Source organism: Diplotaxodon limnothrissa, linkage group LG5 (genome assembly GCF_057381915.1).
Source record: "Diplotaxodon limnothrissa isolate DT_005_m linkage group LG5, D_limnothrissa_male_GT1.1, whole genome shotgun sequence".
In the NCBI taxonomy this organism is placed as follows: Eukaryota; Metazoa; Chordata; class Actinopteri; order Cichliformes; family Cichlidae; genus Diplotaxodon; species Diplotaxodon limnothrissa.
In genome coordinates this window covers 10,541,290-10,561,649 of record NC_140600.1, presented here as the reverse complement: position 1 = coordinate 10,561,649, position 20,360 = coordinate 10,541,290, and the positions used below count along the sequence as shown (strand labels likewise).

The 20,360-nt window shown below is 42.6% G+C and overlaps 3 protein-coding genes across 3 annotated transcripts; 2 read left to right on the top strand and 1 right to left on the bottom strand.

Annotated features, from left to right (window-relative positions):
* The first annotated feature begins 2,315 nt into the window (after positions 1-2,315).
* Positions 2,316-3,710, top strand: LOC146631595 (uncharacterized). The gene has a single exon (XM_085353792.1). The coding sequence runs from the start codon at positions 2,316-2,318 to the stop codon at positions 3,708-3,710; it is 1,395 nt and encodes a 464-aa protein (XP_085209918.1).
* A 4,213-nt stretch (positions 3,711-7,923) lies between these two features.
* LOC146631594 (uncharacterized) lies at positions 7,924-9,318 on the top strand. The gene has a single exon (XM_085353791.1). It carries the CDS (start codon positions 7,924-7,926, stop codon positions 9,316-9,318), a length of 1,395 nt encoding a protein of 464 aa, XP_085209917.1.
* Positions 9,319-14,117: 4,799 nt separating this feature from the next.
* Positions 14,118-17,861, bottom strand: bhlhe40 (basic helix-loop-helix family, member e40). The gene is made up of 5 exons (XM_085353790.1): positions 17,435-17,861; positions 17,277-17,340; positions 17,082-17,189; positions 16,558-16,681; positions 14,118-16,392 (listed from the first exon to the last, which is right to left on the bottom strand). The coding sequence occupies exons 1-5, from the start codon at positions 17,509-17,511 to the stop codon at positions 15,527-15,529; spliced, it is 1,239 nt and encodes a 412-aa protein (XP_085209916.1). The 5' UTR covers positions 17,512-17,861; the 3' UTR covers positions 14,118-15,526.
* Between the last annotated feature and the right edge of the window lie 2,499 nt (positions 17,862-20,360).

Genomic DNA, 20,360 nt, shown 5'->3' with positions numbered 1-20,360 from the left:
GCAGACTGCTGATGAGTTACACGGTTACATTTCATTAATCATTGTTAAACTAAAGTGGTAAGCAGTTACTTTATCCTTTCACTTAAAATTTCCAGGAAAAACACTACCTTGGCTACTTTTGTGCTTACATTTGATCTATGCTGGGTCACTACTTTTGCACTATAATGCTGCTGCTGACACCTTGGTTCACACTGACAACTAGAAAAAAGCTGATAGGAAAAGAAGGATGGAAAATGCCTGGAATTTAGTTACACTTGCAAATACTGCTGCCTCCAAACTGCAAGCATCAATAAAATGTTACAGTATTGTTTTCTATATCTGTGCATATATCCTTATTGGTAGTTTTCTCGAAATAGAAGCTCTTCATTTAAAAAAAAAAACCTCTGATAACATTGCTGAAGCTAGCGCCCACCCCTACTGCGCATACTGCAAATATAAAACTGATATATACTTACATCATGGAGCAGTTGATGTCTGGTTTCCGACAAATACAGTAAAGAGGTGCGTTCTCCCCCTCCATACCAGTGTTCTCAGGCACTGGTACATGGTCAGTGTCAGACACTTCACTGTCCTACAACATACCACATAGGACCACATTAGAAATGACATGTATGTAGACATGCTAATTATACCTGGCTAAATGGATGCAGTAACAAAATGTTACTAACTACTCTAGTTATTAGTTTCCAGATGTGTGCAGTTGCTCCAGTCTTACTGACAGTATACTGTTTCAAACACCAGTGCCAACATTTTATTTTTTAAATCTTAGTATGATTCTGCACCAAGACTTGTGGCCTGTTGCTCGGTAACTTATTGTCTGACTACATTAACTACAGTTCATAAACATCATTCATTTTCTCCTACTTATTTTATTCAGGTTGTATTTCAGCTGTCATAGGGCAAAAGTACACCCTGGACAGGTCGCCAGTCTGTTGGAGGGTTATTAGAGAGACTCATAGACAACCACTCACACCAACAGCCAACTAACCTAACCCCGCGCATGTCTTTGGAGTTCAACACCAGTCTGGCCGAATCACAGATAAGCAGGGTGTCTGTGCTGCAGAGCACAGCTGTGTCAGAGACTCTCGACATCAATGTAGCGTTAAGGATGCGGAGCGATGGGTGCACTAACACAATGTAAATATTAAAGTTCTCGCCATTGTCAATATGCTGTTGTGCTCTTGTTCGTATTATTGCAACCATATCTCGAGTCTAGCTTACCCTAAAAGTTTGGAGAGAATTGGTCTGTTAAGAAACGCAATCGATTGTTTGGGACTGCTCTAGCCATCACGTCGCATAAACAACTCTACTTCCGGTGGGAAAACTAATTAAGGGTAAAGTCGCACTAATAACACCTACCACTCACGTTCATAAGCATACACTATGATCACTTCCACGCAGTAACGTTGTAATAAATATAATCCCCGGTAAAGTCAATTAGCGAACACTACTGGCATGTAATGCCAATGGCGACCATTTCACAAACTGTAGAAAATGCTCAAAATGTTGTCGGCACCAAAAGTGAAGGGCTGACAGTTGTGTTTATATACGAACCGTAAGCGCTAATGTTGGTTAGCATCAGCTAAAGCGAGGAAGTTTGACACTTGCAGAGGCAGTGAACGCAGAGAGAGCTTAAAAACGCATTGTGTTTTTGTTTTTTTTTTTGCATTAAGACGTTGCACACAAAATTACAGCTATAACGGTGACTTAGCTGCTCGTTGGATAAACCCATGGACCTTAGAAAAGATCAACACTACTCGGATGTAAGCACCCGTGTATAACACAATAGGCAAAATTACGCTTGCTAACCTTTCCACATCACAGGCTTCACATTAAATAAACATTTTTTCAAATACTCACCATGATCTGAGACCGTTTAAATATTTTGTTACTCTGAAAATATGGCAGTATGAAGCTAAACCTTTAGCTTGACGGCTAAAGCAATGCTAAGATTTACACGGAAACGATCAGCGGACATCGTTAAAGTACTATTGGTCTACATTCTTCTTCTATGGTAGCAGCCTGGGCAGAGTAACAGCCAACTTTAAACTGCGCCATCTGTTGGCACCAATTACAGTAGAAAACATGATTGCGACAACACGTTTTTTGGGGAAAATAACAGAGATTGAAACTTTACTGATAATTTGTCCAAGTTGAAAAATGCCCTCCTCCAAAAATATCACGTGACAACCTCATTGCCTTACAGAATTATGACGTCACACACGTAGAATCTTACCACCATTCTTTCCTTTGATCCAAAAACCTATAAATAGGGGTGAAGAGCAACGACTTTTAGTCCGTTTCTCGCAGCCTTGATGTGTGCAGCATTGAACCGTTCGCCAGAAAAGCCTTTTGAAATATTTGGATCCTTTGCAATTGTAACTGTATCCCGACCCAACATGTCTCAAAAAAATCCAAAGGGACAAGAAGTTGACCCATACGCTCTTCCTTGGGATGAGCCACTAGACTCTTCCCTTTCCTCTCTTCCCTGGTGTGACCAAGTGGAACTAGAGGAAAAGCGTTTGGAAGAACTGGAGGATGAAGCGCTCAGAAACGCAGAGAAGATTAAGTTCTTGATGGAGGAAAATGAGCAAAAGAGCGCTCAACTAAAAAAGTTGTCATTCCAGCTTCAAGAAAAGGAAGCTATTATTGAGGGGAAACAACAGGATCTCCATGACATGGACAAAAAGAACCAGGAGCTCCAAGGAAAACTTGATGAAGCCCTGCAACAAAATAAAAAACTTGTCCAAGAGAAGAAACAAGACGGCATGAAGAAGAGAGGGCTGCACAGCAATCTCAGAGACATGGAGCTAATGTACAGTGTAGACAAAAAAAGGCTTGATCGCACAGAGCAAGCAAATGAGAAGCTCCTCCAAGAGAAAAGGCAACAGGAGTTAAAAGAAAAAGAAATGCATTCCAAGCTTCAGAGCATCAAGCAACACAACGAAAGCTTGCAAGGAAAGCTTGATCAAGCTCTGCGGCAAAATAGAAAACTCCTCCAGGAGAAGATGAAAGACAGCACGAAGAAGAGAGGGCTGCACTCCAATCTCCGAGACATGGAGCTAATGTACAACGTTGACAAAAAAAGGCTTGATCGCACAGAGCAAGCAAATGAGAAGCTTCTCCAAGAGAAAAGGGAACAAGAAATCAAACAAAAAGAAATGGATTCCAATCTGCAGAGCATCAAGCAACAAAATGAAAGCTTGCAAGGAAAGCTTGATGAAGCTCTGCGACAAAATAAAGAAATCCTTCAAGAGAAAGAGCAGCTGGACAGAAAGCAGGGAGACATGGAGTGCCAACTCCAGCTCATGGAGGGAAACAACAGGATGCTGCAGGTAAAGTTCGAAGAGACACTGCACAAATATCAAGACCTGCTTCAAGAGAGAGAACAGCTGGTCAGTAAGCAGAGAGAAGAAAAACTTCTTCTCCAGGAGTTTGAGAAACAGGAGGCAACATCTAAAGTGCTGAAAGAAAGGTTGGAAGAAAAACAAGCTGAAATAGAAGAAGTGGAGAAAAAATGCAACAAGCTGCAGAAGCAAAACACAGAAACAATCGAGGAGCTGAAAATCCTCATCCTCGAGAAAAAGGTGCTCGTGGAAGAGCAGCTGAAGAAAAAGAAAAAACGCTTCTGCTTCTTCTGGAGGAGGAACACTCCTTCTTTCAGTACTGCCAATGTCGCCTCTTCCTCTCCCACCTCTGTTCCAGCTTAATCCCCCCCCCCCCCCCCCCCTTAACTACTAACACCTCTCCCATCTCCCTCCCGTTTTTTCACAGTCACCCCCCAACCAGTCCCGACAGTTGACTGCCCCCTCTAGAGCCTGGTTCTGTCATAGGTTTCTTCCTTTAAAGGGAGTTTTTCCTATCCACTGTCGCCTAGTGCTTGCTCAGAGGGGATTGTTGGGATTTTCTCTCCTCTCTCCCTTTACTTTCCATCCCACCCACCCACCCCCACCTTTTCTTTTTTCTTAATAATTGAACAATAAAAACAATTGGTCACTAATTAAATGTGTCAAATCAATGTCTTTATTCAAGAATACAAGAAATGGGTAATAGCTGCATGTGTGTTTGTTTGTGTGCATAATATGCATACTTTACGTGTTGGATCCAAATCCCACAAGGAATTAAATAAAACAAGAAGACAAACAAAAACAAATATTTCTCTCCCTTCCCAGGTCAGGAATCAGGATGAGGAAGAAATGAGGTCAGATCAGTGCAGGTTTTTGCACTACTGACATAAAGTTTCTGCTGATTAAAAAAAGTATGTCGATATTTCTGAAATACATTTGCAAACAAATAACTTTGACAACTTGTGTTTTTTCATAAAAGAAAAAAGAAAAATCAGAGAGCAGAGCTGGTAAAACAGCTTAGCTCCGCAGGTTACAGGAGATCAGATGCCAAATACTTTTCATGACAGTCTTCGTTATTGCATAAATCTCCCCTTTTATCATTGATCAGTAAATCACTGCATATACATTCATCTAACCGTTATAATTTCATGAGTAAAGACTCTCAGATGACTGAATGGCGGTTTTAGTAAATGTTGAACTTTATTGTGATTTCTATTTTTAGAATCAATTGCACACATTTTGATTTCGTTTTGCAAGCTGCTGATTTCACACAGATCCACTGCCCAAACGTGCCTTTGAGTTTTTCATCATTTAACAAGAATAGGCTCAGGCAATCATTGTGGAATTAGGCTTTGGGAAGGTCTGGGGACAGGTATGATGGTGGTGGTTTTAAAGCACTGTGGCACAACAGCTTGACTCAGGGAGATGTTAAAGATGCCCGCTAGGACATCAGTCAGCTGGTCAGCACGGGCTCCGAGCACGCGTCCAGGTATATTGTCTGGTCCAGCAGCTTTGTGTGGGTTGACTTTAGTGAGAGTCCTTCTCACACTGGCCGTGGACAGGGACAGCACTTGGTTGTCTGGCAAGCGGGTGGCCCTCTATAGTCCGTCTTGCGTCCCATTTAAGCAAGTGCGTGTTCACACTGCCCCTGGATGTCCTGGCCTCTGAGGTTAAGGTGTACGGCTCCTGGTTGTCAACTGACCAATTTATCATGGCAAAGCCTGTGGTGGACAAAAGATAAGAGGCTGATTATAAAAATGATCCATGCACGCCTTATGACCTACAGCATGTACAGTTAACACAGCTAAATGGCTGTGAAATTGTAAAATTACTTTTGAAATAAAGCTATTCAAAGTCAATTAACTGTGACTATAATAATAGCAATGTTAGCCAGCAAACAAAACGTTAGCACTAATTAAAATAAGCTGCTAGGTGATGTTACTGTTTCAAGTTCTCTCATTGTTTGACATGTAGGGCAGATATTTTGGTGACACTGAGATCAGCCAGACACTAAACAGCAGTGTAATATCAACGCTAGATTAGATGTTTTCTAATCCGATAAAATGACATTATTCCTGTTTATAGAAGATGTTTGTCGTCTGTTTGTTTGACTGACAGGAACAGGAAATAGTGGTTGGAAATTACTGTTGGTGTTACATGAGGGTAAAGAAGGGCTTTAAGCACCTGGGTAAAAACTGGACCCATGATGAAACACTACAACAAGTACAACATATTCTTCAGTTTTAATATGTGACCATACTGTGCAGACTGCTGATGAGTTACACGGTTACATTTCATTAATCATTGTTAAACTAAAGTGGTAAGCAGTTACTTTATCCTTTCACTTAAAATTTCCAGGAAAAACACTACCTTGGCTACTTTTGTGCTTACATTTGATCTATGCTGGGTCACTACTTTTGCACTATAATGCTGCTGCTGACACCTTGGTTCACACTGACAACTAGAAAAAAGCTGATAGGAAAAGAAGGATGGAAAATGCCTGGAATTTAGTTACACTTGCAAATACTGCTGCCTCCAAACTGCAAGCATCAATAAAATGTTACAGTATTGTTTTCTATATCTGTGCATATATCCTTATTGGTAGTTTTCTCGAAATAGAAGCTCTTCATTTAAAAAAAAAAACCTCTGATAACATTGCTGAAGCTAGCGCCCACCCCTACTGCGCATACTGCAAATATAAAACTGATATATACTTACATCATGGAGCAGTTGATGTCTGGTTTCCGACAAATACAGTAAAGAGGTGCGTTCTCCCCCTCCATACCAGTGTTCTCAGGCACTGGTACATGGTCAGTGTCAGACACTTCACTGTCCTACAACATACCACATAGGACCACATTAGAAATGACATGTATGTAGACATGCTAATTATACCTGGCTAAATGGATGCAGTAACAAAATGTTACTAACTACTCTAGTTATTAGTTTCCAGATGTGTGCAGTTGCTCCAGTCTTACTGACAGTATACTGTTTCAAACACCAGTGCCAACATTTTATTTTTTAAATCTTAGTATGATTCTGCACCAAGACTTGTGGCCTGTTGCTCGGTAACTTATTGTCTGACTACATTAACTACAGTTCATAAACATCATTCATTTTCTCCTACTTATTTTATTCAGGTTGTATTTCAGCTGTCATAGGGCAAAAGTACACCCTGGACAGGTCGCCAGTCTGTTGGAGGGTTATTAGAGAGACTCAGACAACCACTCACACCAACAGCCAACTAACCTAACCCCGCGCATGTCTTTGGAGTTCAACACCAGTCTGGCCGAATCACAGATAAGCAGGGTGTCTGTGCTGCAGAGCACAGCTGTGTCAGAGACTCTCGACATCAATGTAGCGTTAAGGATGCGGAGCGATGGGTGCACTAACACAATGTAAATATTAAAGTTCTCGCCATTGTCAATATGCTGTTGTGCTCTTGTTCGTATTATTGCAACCATATCTCGAGTCTAGCTTACCCTAAAAGTTTGGAGAGAATTGGTCTGTTAAGAAACGCAATCGATTGTTTGGGACTGCTCTAGCCATCACGTCGCATAAACAACTCTACTTCCGGTGGGAAAACTAATTAAGGGTAAAGTCGCACTAATAACACCTACCACTCACGTTCATAAGCATACACTATGATCACTTCCACGCAGTAACGTTGTAATAAATATAATCCCCGGTAAAGTCAATTAGCGAACACTACTGGCATGTAATGCCAATGGCGACCATTTCACAAACTGTAGAAAATGCTCAAAATGTTGTCGGCACCAAAAGTGAAGGGCTGACAGTTGTGTTTATATACGAACCGTAAGCGCTAATGTTGGTTAGCATCAGCTAAAGCGAGGAAGTTTGACACTTGCAGAGGCAGTGAACGCAGAGAGAGCTTAAAAACGCATTGTGTTTTTGTTTTTTTTTTTGCATTAAGACGTTGCACACAAAATTACAGCTATAACGGTGACTTAGCTGCTCGTTGGATAAACCCATGGACCTTAGAAAAGATCAACACTACTCGGATGTAAGCACCCGTGTATAACACAATAGGCAAAATTACGCTTGCTAACCTTTCCACATCACAGGCTTCACATTAAATAAACATTTTTTCAAATACTCACCATGATCTGAGACCGTTTAAATATTTTGTTACTCTGAAAATATGGCAGTATGAAGCTAAACCTTTAGCTTGACGGCTAAAGCAATGCTAAGATTTACACGGAAACGATCAGCGGACATCGTTAAAGTACTATTGGTCTACATTCTTCTTCTATGGTAGCAGCCTGGGCAGAGTAACAGCCAACTTTAAACTGCGCCATCTGTTGGCACCAATTACAGTAGAAAACATGATTGCGACAACACGTTTTTTGGGGAAAATAACAGAGATTGAAACTTTACTGATAATTTGTCCAAGTTGAAAAATGCCCTCCTCCAAAAATATCACGTGACAACCTCATTGCCTTACAGAATTATGACGTCACACACGTAGAATCTTACCACCATTCTTTCCTTTGATCCAAAAACCTATAAATAGGGGTGAAGAGCAACGACTTTTAGTCCGTTTCTCGCAGCCTTGATGTGTGCAGCATTGAACCGTTCGCCAGAAAAGCCTTTTGAAATATTTGGATCCTTTGCAATTGTAACTGTATCCCGACCCAACATGTCTCAAAAAAATCCAAAGGGACAAGAAGTTGACCCATACGCTCTTCCTTGGGATGAGCCACTAGACTCTTCCCTTTCCTCTCTTCCCTGGTGTGACCAAGTGGAACTAGAGGAAAAGCGTTTGGAAGAACTGGAGGATGAAGCGCTCAGAAACGCAGAGAAGATTAAGTTCTTGATGGAGGAAAATGAGCAAAAGAGCGCTCAACTAAAAAAGTTGTCATTCCAGCTTCAAGAAAAGGAAGCTATTATTGAGGGGAAACAACAGGATCTCCATGACATGGACAAAAAGAACCAGGAGCTCCAAGGAAAACTTGATGAAGCCCTGCAACAAAATAAAAAACTTGTCCAAGAGAAGAAACAAGACGGCATGAAGAAGAGAGGGCTGCACAGCAATCTCAGAGACATGGAGCTAATGTACAGTGTAGACAAAAAAAGGCTTGATCGCACAGAGCAAGCAAATGAGAAGCTCCTCCAAGAGAAAAGGCAACAGGAGTTAAAAGAAAAAGAAATGCATTCCAAGCTTCAGAGCATCAAGCAACACAACGAAAGCTTGCAAGGAAAGCTTGATCAAGCTCTGCGGCAAAATAGAAAACTCCTCCAGGAGAAGATGAAAGACAGCACGAAGAAGAGAGGGCTGCACTCCAATCTCCGAGACATGGAGCTAATGTACAACGTTGACAAAAAAAGGCTTGATCGCACAGAGCAAGCAAATGAGAAGCTTCTCCAAGAGAAAAGGGAAGAAGAAATCAAACAAAAAGAAATGGATTCCAATCTGCAGAGCATCAAGCAACAAAATGAAAGCTTGCAAGGAAAGCTTGATGAAGCTCTGCGACAGAATAAAGAAATCCTTCAAGAGAAAGAGCAGCTGGACAGAAAGCAGGGAGACATGGAGTGCCAACTCCAGCTCATGGAGGGAAACAACAGGATGCTGCAGGTAAAGTTCGAAGAGACACTGCACAAATATCAAGACCTGCTTCAAGAGAGAGAACAGCTGGTCAGTAAGCAGAGAGAAGAAAAACTTCTTCTCCAGGAGTTTGAGAAACAGGAGGCAACATCTAAAGTGCTGAAAGAAAGGTTGGAAGAAAAACAAGCTGAAATAGAAGAAGTGGAGAAAAAATGCAACAAGCTGCAGAAGCAAAACACCGAAACAATCGAGGAGCTGAAAATCCTCATCCTCGAGAAAAAGGTGCTCGTGGAAGAGCAGCTGAAGAAAAAGAAAAAACGCTTCTGCTTCTTCTGGAGGAGGAACACTCCTTCTTTCAGTACTGCCAATGTCGCCTCTTCCTCTCCCACCTCTGTTCCAGCTTAATCCCCCCCCCCCCCCCCCCTTAACTACTAACACCTCTCCCATCTCCCTCCCGTTTTTTCACAGTCACCCCCCAACCAGTCCCGACAGTTGACTGCCCCCTCTAGAGCCTGGTTCTGTCATAGGTTTCTTCCTTTAAAGGGAGTTTTTCCTATCCACTGTCGCCTAGTGCTTGCTCAGAGGGGATTGTTGGGGTTTTCTCTCCTCTCTCCCTTTACTTTCCATCCCACCCACCCCCACCTTTTCTTTTTTCTTATTAATTGAACAATAAAAACAATTGGCTGCTAATTAAATGTGTCAAATCAATGTCTTTATTCAAGAATACAAGAAATGGGTAATAGCTGCATGTGTGTTTGTGTGTGTGCATAATATGCATACTTTACGTGTTGGATCCAAATCCCACAAGGAATTAAATAAAACAAGAAGACAAACAAAAACAAATATTTCTCTCCCTTCCCAGGTCAGGAATCAGGATGAGGAAGAAATGAGGTCAGATCAGTGCAGGTTTTTGCACTACTGACATAAAGTTTCTGCTGATTAAAAAAAGTATGTCGATATTTCTGAAATACATTTGCAAACAAATAACTTTGACAACTTGTGTTTTTTCATAAAAGAAAAAAGAAAAATCAGAGAGCAGAGCTGGTAAAACAGCTTAGCTCCGCAGGTTACAGGAGATCAGATGCCAAATACTTTTCATGACAGTCTTCGTTAGGCGTTTTATTAGTTCAATATAGCAATCATTCTATGTTTGAGTAGTTTACAGAACCAGCAGTTAGCAGCTACAACTCTGCTGCTTCAATTCAAGCATGCAAGCATTCCTTTATACACAACATTTCAGTCAGGTTGAGGTCTGGGCTTCCATGCTGCAGATTTGCTTCTGTACCTGGGGTCATTATCCTGTTGCATGGCCTAATTTATTTGACTCTAGAAAACTTTGTCATGCAGAGGAGTTTGTCACCTGCAAGCTTACTATCTCTTGTGGCTGCAGAACAAGCTCTTTTTGAAAAAATCACCACCCTTGAACCAGCATAGTTGACAGTTGGTTTGAGGTGTTTGATTCTTGCTGAAGGTCCTGCTGTGCATTATGGCCAAACCTCCACTTTGGTCTCAGATGCAGCTCTTGGGTAAAGAGTATGTGTGGGGAGTTTGAGTGTGTGTACAGTGTCCATTTCGTTTTGTCTCCATGTTGAGCGAGTGTCGAGTATTTATATATGTGTGCATGAGGGTGGGAATGCATGTTTGTGTATGTGTGTGTCTGTGTCAGGTCGGGTCTTAGACAATCTGGGAACATCTCAGGTACCCTCAGACGTCGGTGCATTGGTGGTTCTTGCTGTCCAGGACTGGGCGCTCAGGTATGTACCGGTTCACTACCGGTACCTGCTTTGCAGGGTCTGGCGCCTGTGGCTCAGTTGGGTCCCCTCTGGGGGGTGGGGGGGTTCTCGGACCCCAGGCCTCAGTCTGCTCTGGCAGCTGGCGGAGCCCACGGACACGTCACTGCAGCTCCCTGTGGCTTCTGCACCGTCCCTGCTGCGTGACCCCACATCTCGGGCTCTCCTCAGCTCCTTCCGGGAGGGTGGCGCGGCTGCCCCGCCGATGGTCCTCCTTGGGCTCTCGCGCTCTGGGGGCTTCTGGATGTCTGGGGCCTGGATCTCCTGCATGCCTGCTTCATGCCCTGGGGGGCAGGGCTATGGCTCCCCACAACCTCTAGCAGAAATTCACATGGAGAAACCTTTTGAATACAAGCGCACTCATCTACACAGGTGTGCACACGGGTGATCACGGACACAAACTATATCTATCTTGGCTGCTATCGTGCGCTGTCGGTCTTGTGTGCTGCAAAATAACATTCACTATTTAGTATTTATTGTTACTTACACTTGTCTAGGTTATTGCTGTGGTCTTCATATTGTTTTGCTCTCTTTTTGCTTGTTTTCTTCTTTTTTTTCTCTTCTCTCACTGTCCCTCTTCCTCTCTGTTTTTCTTTCCCTCCCTTTCTTTCTCCCTTTCCCATCCCCCAGTCATGTCTGTCCAGTCTGTAGTAAATAAAATAACAACAACAACAACAACAACAACAACAACAATAATAATAATAATAATAATAATAATAATAATAATAATAATAATAATAATAATAATAATTCGCTTTGGTGGCCTCAGAATCTCATCTCTGATTTTTGCAGATGATGTGGTTCTGTTGGCTTCATCGGGTGAGGGCCTCCAGCTCGCACTGGAACGGTTCGCAGCCGAGTGTGAAGCAGCGGGAATGAGGATCAGCACCTCCAAATCTGAGGCCATGGTTCTCAGCCGGAAAAGGGTGGAGTGCCCACTCCGGGTCGGGGATGAGTTCCTGCCCCAAGTGGAGGAGTTCAAGTATCTCGGGGTCTTGTTCGCGAGTGATGGGAGAAGGGAGCCGGAGATCGACAGACGGATTGGGGCTGCACCGGTCCGTCGTGGTGAAGAGAGAGCTGAGTGTAAAAGCGAAGCTCTCAATTTACCGGTCGATCTACGTCCCTACCCTCACCTATGGCCACGAGCTGTGGGTAGTGACCGAAAGAACGAGATCGCGGATACAAGCGGCAGAAATGAGCTTCCTCCGAAGGGTGGCTGGCCTCTCCCTTAGAGATAGGGTGAGAAGTTCGGCCATCCGGGAGGGGCTCAGAGTAGAGCAGCTGCTGCTCCACATCGAAAGGAGCCAGCTGAGGTGGTTCGGGCATCTGACAAGGATGCCCCCTGGGCGCCTCCTGGGTGAGGTGTTCCAGGCATGTCCCACCGGGAGGAGGCCCCGGGGCAGACCCAGGACATGCTGGAGAGATTATATCTCTCGGCTGGCCTGGGAACGCCTTGGTATTCCCCCGGACAAGCTGGAGGAGGTGGCTGGGGAGAGGGAGGTCTGGGCCTCTTTGCTTAGGCTGCTGCCCCCGCGACCCGGCCCCGGACAAAGCGGATGAAGATGGATGGATGGATGGATGGATGGATAATAATAATAATAATAATAATAATAATAATAATAATAATAATAATAACAAAGGTCAATCAAGTTACCATAATGATCCACTTGGTAAAATTAATTCATTGGGCATCTTTCTTGGCCTTCAGACAATAATTCTGATTGCTAAAGTACCAAACGGGACAGGCAGAATAAAAGAAAAGAAAAGAAAAGAAAAGAAAAGAAAAGAAAAGAAAAGAAAAGAAAAGAAAAGAAAAGAAAAGAAAAGAAATCATCATTTTAGGGGCAGCCTGCTCGTCCCTTGTGAGTACACAGCATCTGTGTTAGTCTTTCATTTCAGGCTTGTCCTCTTCACCCCAAGTCAGCATCCTGTCCCAGGATAGACACGGGCCACGTACCCGTCCTCTTTCTTTTAAAGTCCATCGCCATCTCTTTTTTTTTTTTAAAGTTTTATTCACATTAAGAAGCACACGATTCCTTTCAGACAACTCCATAAATCATCCACTAGTGCTCTACACTCCTCCTCTGCCCATCATTAATATGTTCAACCACTACAGAATTATCAGAGTACTTCTGTAAGTAGGATGACCTGGATTTGTACTGAAAGTCTGAGGTGTACAAGGTGAACGGAATTAGAGACAACACAGTCCCTTGTGGATCTTCTGTACAGCACACCAACAAAAATCAGACAGAGCTCCACATTCTTCCGCCTGTTTTGTCAGGTATTCATCCTATTTTAATTTAAGAATGCGCTGAGTAAATAAACCAATTAAAAACACACTGGCACAATTAAATTTTGTTTTTGATTATATCCAAGGCTTATTAGACTCTGGTCTGGTTCCACCAAATCATGAGAAAAATATCTGAAGTATAGTAACGGCTAAATCGGTCAGCTGTTGTCATTTTATTTGCTCGTTGTTTGGTGCTGGTGAACAGCTGTTAGCTACAGGTGGAAAAAATTGACCTCACCAATGAGTTGGGTAAAAGAAAAGTATTTGAATTTCATTACTAATGGAAACCCATTTCACACCCCATGAAGTAATCTGAGAGACTTACTATTCATTGATTAGTGCAGTTTTCTGCAAATTCTGCAAACACACGCTGACCAAGGCAACAGTGAGAATGTATTTTATTTTGATGAGTGCTTTCAGCAAACTTCTATAAAATGTAATCGTTACTGAAACGTTCCCTGAAATATTTTGCTCTTATTAAAATTTATCACACGAAATGAAGCTCTAATTCCATAAGGTGGCGCTTGTGTCGCATGGTTGGATTAGTCAGGCGCATTTGCAACCTTAACAGTCTTTGTAGACTAAATTTAAAAAAAAAATCAACATACTGTTTACAAGAAAAGAAAAACTGTCATTTCCACGCGCCTCATGGAGACGTAGTCTGTGGTAAGCGGCTCATGATATCGGCCTTGTTATTTTCACTATTACTACAGCTACAGCTGCATTACCACGCAGGAAACAGCCCCCAAACGAGCGGCAGAAGGTCGGCGGAGACACGTATTCCATATTAAACACGAAAGTAAATCAAAGGCTTAAAAGTCCTTTCCCTCATAACCTCAAATACCATTTTCAGTGTGGTCTTCTAAAGCTGCCAGACACATCTTATCTCCAGACATAGGTATGGCCCACTTGAGAATTAAACCACAAAAGGTAAACTTCTCGTAATTCGGTGAACACGAAGTTCATGCCCACTTTATTCTTTTTTAGGAACAGTATCTCCAGGTTTCAGACTCACACTATGGATCGTCATACTAGTGGGTTATAATGGCAAGTTCTTCCTTTCCACTGTTACTCATCTGTAATAGCCGACGGTTAAATAAATATGAACGATTCCTTTGCACATTTCTGTAGATATCCTTCGAAATTGAAAATGTTCACAACCTTTACAGTAGTCTAAGACACGCTATTGATTTACAGAGACTGTGCTGCTTTATGGGTTATGTAAGTGTTATGTAAGTATGCCTTGTTATGAGAAACTGTCAGGGTGGCTGGCTACAACACGTTTAAGCCAACAGGCAGTCCAACACAAATTCCACAGGGAGGGGAAAAAGCTTTATTAATACTTTAATATATATCAATAATACTTTATATACAAAATATGTACATCCTTTGCATTACATTTCAAAATAAAAATCCCAAGTACCTCTTTCTATACAAAACTATTATATTTGTTTTACTTTACATTCACTCTCTTTGCCACAGACACATTTAAAGCAAATATGTTTGAATCACCTGCCACTGTTTGTGTCTGTGTTAAAACGAGTAAAGGCAACAGCGTGAGCTAAAAACAGGCCTGGACTCGACTGGAAAGCAGTGGGCAATATGCAAATCAGGCTGACGCCATATGTATACTGTACACGATGTCGCAACGTACAGCCAATCGCTCCCTCAGCCTTTCCCTACAAAATACACTCAGTGGGTCACGTATCAAAAATAGAGATGTACGAGTAGTATAAGCAAAAGAAATAATTACAAGACACTGCTTCACAGGAACTCCACCTAAAAAAATGCAGAAACAGTCATGAGCAACAAATGAAATCATAAAAGCGTGTATGGCCACATCATTCATCGACAGACATGAGTGACACACCTCGTACGGCGACAACGCCCTGAATTCTTTGAACTCTAAACTCTGCGTTCATTTAGCTTTGCCATAACTGAAGGAGTTAAAGGGGCAATATTTTTTTTTTGTTTTGTTTTTTGTGGTAGGTCTAAAACAATAGTTTGTTGCATTTACAGGAGCAACAAACACTGAAAGTAGATCATCCTTAAAAGTCATTCAAGCAGCATCTACGACGGAGCTTTTGTTCAATCTTTACATTCATTACAGACTGGCGTGTGTGTTTGTGTGCGCGCGCAAAGAAAATAGCTCCAAAATGTTTTTAAATGGGGTGTGTGTTTGTGTGTGGAAGGGTTAGTCTACACCTTACATTCTAGGTTAACCTTTGACATTCAACAATAAGTGCTGAGATGACAGGTATTGCAGAAAAACACTTGCGCGCTCCCTCGTGCACTCTAAACTGACCGTATTAAAACTCACAGTATTTCAGAGCCATGCAAAAGGTCTAACATGAGCCTTCTCGTGGCCATGCCAGAATCCCCACAGAAAGTCTCATTTCACTTCAGGAGCTCATGGTAGATGGAGGTGGGACACAATGGGTCAAACTACAGCTGCTGTTTAATGGGATACCAGTGCTTTCGTGTTCGTTTATCCCATTCGACATTCAGAGGACACGATTTGTGACACATCTGCTCAGTCTTTGGTTTCCAGATTCAAGGGAGCGACCTGCTTTAAAGCTTTGTGAAACGTGGGGGAGTCCATGCGACTCTGGTGGTGTACTGGAGATCCTGCCCTCGGGGACATGGACATCATCAGAGACGAGGGAAGTGCCTCTGGGGGTAGGCCTGCTGCAGAACCGCTCATGCCTGGGTACATGACAGGCAAGCCCCCAGGGTACCAGCATTTCTCCAGCATGGGCAGATACGCTGCTGCTGCGGCTGCTGCGGGGGGGATGAGGTAGAAGGGAAGGCAAAACGGGTTCTGGTTAGGGGAGAAGCTCAGGTAACTACCAGGAACTCCTGTCGTGTGACTGGAGAGAATTTCATCTTCCGGGGAGTCCGATCTCAGCTTCTTGGCCCGAGGCTCATCATCCTCCTGCTTGATGGCACTGGCCATGCGCTCAGATCCCAAATGGTTGAGCTCCCCCTCCATCGAGTGGCTTTCTGACCACTGGGCTTTGGGGTCCCGCTTGTCATGTTCTCCCCCATAGCCACTGTCAGTGTCTGTGTCACTACCGCTCAGCTCCCCTGTCCCGTGGGGATAAGTCCTTTGAATGACTGGGACGCAGTTCTTAGCAGGGCCTTCAGAGGCCCTCTGTGGCTGTCCGGCGGATTTCTTCACTTTTTCAGAAGAGCCCACATCCTCATCCGGCCGAAGGCTGCTTCGATGCTGCAGGACTTCCGCTGCTACCTTTTGGATGTGAGTGATTACGTGCGAAGGAGTCAAGTCCCTGCTGCTTTCTTGGGTGGCCATATAGTGCAGAACCTCTTTGGCGCATAAGTGAAAGCCAGAGCGGAACATCTCCTCACTGCTCTCAGCGCTGTCAACTCCATGATCACCTAGGTGATTAAAAAAAAAAAAAAAGTTTAAATCCTCTTTACAGCAAGTTTTACCTCAATAAAACACAACAGACCACACAGTGCCAGCCCCAGTGATGCCTCTGTACCATTTCCACTTCACAGCCTAAACAAATAAGAAAAATAAAAATGAAAACTCAAACTTACCAAGCTGCAGGTCCTTCTGTAGAGCGATAATTTTCTGCTGCTGCTGCTCCAGGAGAGAACTCAGGGCTTTCACGTGCTTGAGAGTGAGTTCCAGCACCACAGCTTTCTCCAAATGACCCAGCGTCTAAAACAGGAAGACCTTCAATAAGCATGTTGATCTTTCTTATGTAACACATTCTGCAGCTGAACAGAGAACAAGTCTGGAACACCCGGGAAGTCATGCAGTCCATGTACACACGTACAAAAACTTCTAGTAACAAATTTTAAAATAACAGCAATTAAATGAATTTTTTTTAAGTACGATTGCAATTAAAATTTAAAAAATAAAACTTTTTAAAAATTATTATTATTCGGTTCTTCTCTTAATAAAAAATAAATATAGATATATGTATATAAATATATATTTTTTAAGGCTTCAAAGCTGAACTGAAAATATGGCGCAAACAAACTGCTCAGCAGAACCATGTGGCGTCTCAGATTCTCTGGCTGTTAGCAAACCTGCCATATGCTGAAATAATACTCACTGTAAGCTTAAGATGTTCTGGCAATAAATCTTTCAGTTGGGCAATGCATTCGTTTATTCTGTCGCGTCTCTTCTTCTCGATAAGTCGATGGGGCAACTTGTAGGTCTCCTGGAGAGGGTTGTGAAAGGTGGTCAGTGAAATTCTGCTCAGATTTAACTGTTTAAATATATTACACTTGTAAAAACTAGAACTTACCTTGCTCTCATTATCTCGCTTCATGCCCCTCCTGGGTTTATACACATAAATTGGAAAATCCACTCTTTGGAGAGAAGATTAAATTAGTTGATTTCACAGAGCTTCAGTATAAAGTGCAGAATGACATTTTTTTATGTAATAGAAATTGCTTCGTTTACCCTTGCATGTCAGCTATATCCAGAGAGGGGTGTTTTGGCATACAGGGAGGTGGTTGCGCGCTGGTAATCCTCTCCATGTCGATTAAATGTAAAACCTGAAGAAAATGCTTTTTTTTTTTTTTTTTTTTTAAAAACTCCAAAATTTGTCCCAGCAGCCGCAATTCAAAATGAAAAAAAAAAAAACTTTCCAAGATAAAAGAAATAAATGAGAAAAAATTATTTCCTCTTATCCAGTGTGAGTGTGTTTTCCTGTTGTGAGCTGCAGTCGAGCGCAGCTGGAGTTTTGTCGCCCTTAGGTCCGGGACTCAGTAGTATGTCTAGGGAGGCTCCACGCCCGGCGCAATGTGTGAGAGCTGGGTGGATTTCTGACTACGTGTTAAATAAACCCTGTGACTGCAGGCACGTCTCTCAGCTACAGACACAGACTCCGCTCCGTCACATGAGCCTCACGTGTTGGACGGTGCTTTCAACTCCTCACCTCCCCGCTCGCTCCGCCCCCTCTCTCTGCTGCTGGAGCACACCCATTTGTGTAGTACTCCTCCACCGGGGCCGAGTCCCGTGTACCACCACGCTTCGGATCTCGGGGGTTGAGTCGTGTTTGCAGAGCAGAGCGTGTTTATGGAGGCAGAAAGTAGAGCAACAGATTTCCCCTGGACAGTTAGGAAGTGTGGAGCCGTTTTCCCCATGTTAACTGGCATAGTAAGCTTCATAGTAAGCTGCACTATAGAAACACTAGCATAAAATACTATAGCCTCGACGCTGAAATACAACTTTTTTATTTTTTATTATTGGGTATTAGCAAAAGGCCTACATTTTGAGATGAAACAAAAAGTGTGGTAAAATTAAGCGAAACTAGTTAACATGTAGAAATTATAACGCAGAAGAAGCTTTTATCATTAAGTTGCAACACTTGTTTACAAAAACTCTTCCAAGACTTTGCTCATTTTAGACGCTTTATTTTCTCACGCTAACATACTTACACTGGGCTCAATGCGGGCGAGACAAACAGTTGCGACACGATGAGTCACGCGATAATTATCTATGGGGTCTCAACGTTTCAGTGCGGCCAGCGGGCCACTCATTTTAACTCTCCGCATTTTCAGAGCCTGCCAAGTGTCACGCGCTCAATGTGGCGTGGACACCCGTGTAATTTCATTCTGTACGGGTCTGGTGTGCGGCACGTGCACGTGCACCTGCGGCAGGATGACAGAGTCCCTGTGGTGGAGCGTTTTCTTTCTACATACCCGCACCGTGCTGGTACTTATTAGACCTGCTTGTACCCAGCGCGCTGTCACGTTGAGCTCCTCATGGCTGGGAGAGAGCCGAAGAGCGGATCCCTGTCGGTGACGTCAGTCCAGCAGACGACCGAGAATGCCCGACTGGTCGGTCGGTTCCACCCGCCGACGTCCCGAAGCAGACAGACTAAATATAGAAACAGCTTCAAAACAACGGAGAGGAGGGAACGGGAAGGGGTTGCAGATAAGATTTTGCACTTAATTCCGATAAGGGGGGAAGGGGGTGCCAACTACTGTTTTCAACTCATCTTTCCGTTTTCACTGTTCTGTGGAGATGCAACTGTCTGCATTTCTTATCATTTCACACAATTAGGTGCCAAACTGTGTGGTTTTAAAATAATATTAACAGTATCTGATTACCCCGAACTGTGTGCATATAGCCTACTCCCATTAGTGTAGAAAATTTGCACTCGTTCTCCGTGCCCTAAAATATTAGTTGATATAAGTCAATATAAGTTGTTTAAGAATCATTGTAACCACGCTGCACCCTTAAAGTTTGCATTTACAGATGCAGAAAGTCTGCACCTACTACCACCTTCTTTATGCAAGAATCGGCATTATGAAGCATGAGCTTCTCTGACCACAGTTTATCTGCTGAAAAACACTCAAGCAAGAATGCTGATTTTGCACCGAGGGACTCGTTTAAGGGTTTTGGAGGGATAATTTTGTAGAAAATTGTTTACATTTTTCTGGAAATGACTGACAAATGAATGGCTCTTGTATGCAGACATTTCATTAAAAAATGAATTAAAAAAAAATCTAAATATCAGGACACCAACTGATTGAACCTGGACAGTTACACATTAAGTAGAGCTTGGTGAACATATACTTGGCTGTCAGAGAATCAGGAAAGTCCCTGATCAATGAGGATATATTCTACTCAGATGTTCCTCGTTTCCAGTCAGCATATACAGATTCTCTGAAAGCCAGAAGAATAATTCGGGACGTGGCCCAGTTTAATTTTTAAACCAAACTTTCCGTGTGAACCCATATAGAACATTTTGCTTATTGCCAGTGAGCGGCATTTGTATTTCAGTATCCATTTGTGTGATCAGATGAAGACAAATTCATACATTTTTCTGCTTTATAAGTCTGCAGTTACTGAAATAAAGATACAAAGGCAGTATTAAAAGAAATGAGTCATGTGGTAATGTACGAATGTGTGCATTTGTAAACAAAAACACATTATAAATCCTGTAAAAGCACATCAATAACAAACACAGCAAAGGGAGTAAAGGATAATTACATCAATTTTAATAAATAATTCTACTCCAGTATACAAATTGATAGCGCCTAAATTTTTTTAAGTAATTATAATATTCATAAGTAACCGTTTTTTCCCCCCTCTTGTCATTTTTCTATACAAAAGCGAAGGTAAGCAACAAATTGTATATACACATAGGTAGTCCAAAAATGAGAGAAGTCTAACAGTAGCAACTAATGAGTTTTGGTGGAAATAAAAGTGACTCAGCACAAGCAGCAAACATGTCTCAGACTTAACTCGAGGACCAAAAACAGGCACAAATGGAAGAAGTCTGCTGCAAAAACTGGACAAATTTATTATTGTAAAAATGACACAACTCCTGAGCAAATATTAGCATGAGTGGCACTAAATGTCCTTTACGACCCAG

Coding starts and splice junctions, on each gene's coding strand:
- LOC146631595 (XM_085353792.1), top strand. CDS start 2,316: ATGTGTGCAGCATTGAACCGTTCGCCAGAAAAGCCTTTTGAAATATTT.
- LOC146631594 (XM_085353791.1), top strand. CDS start 7,924: ATGTGTGCAGCATTGAACCGTTCGCCAGAAAAGCCTTTTGAAATATTT.
- bhlhe40 (XM_085353790.1), bottom strand. CDS start 17,511: ATGGAGAGGATTACCAGCGCGCAACCACCTCCCTGTATGCCAAAACAC. Junction 17,190..17,276: donor AGCGAGATAATGAGAGCAAG/GTAAGTTCTAGT, acceptor AACCCTCTCCAG/GAGACCTACAAGTTGCCCCA. Junction 16,682..17,081: donor CAGAACATCTTAAGCTTACA/GTGAGTATTATT, acceptor TTCCTGTTTTAG/ACGCTGGGTCATTTGGAGAA.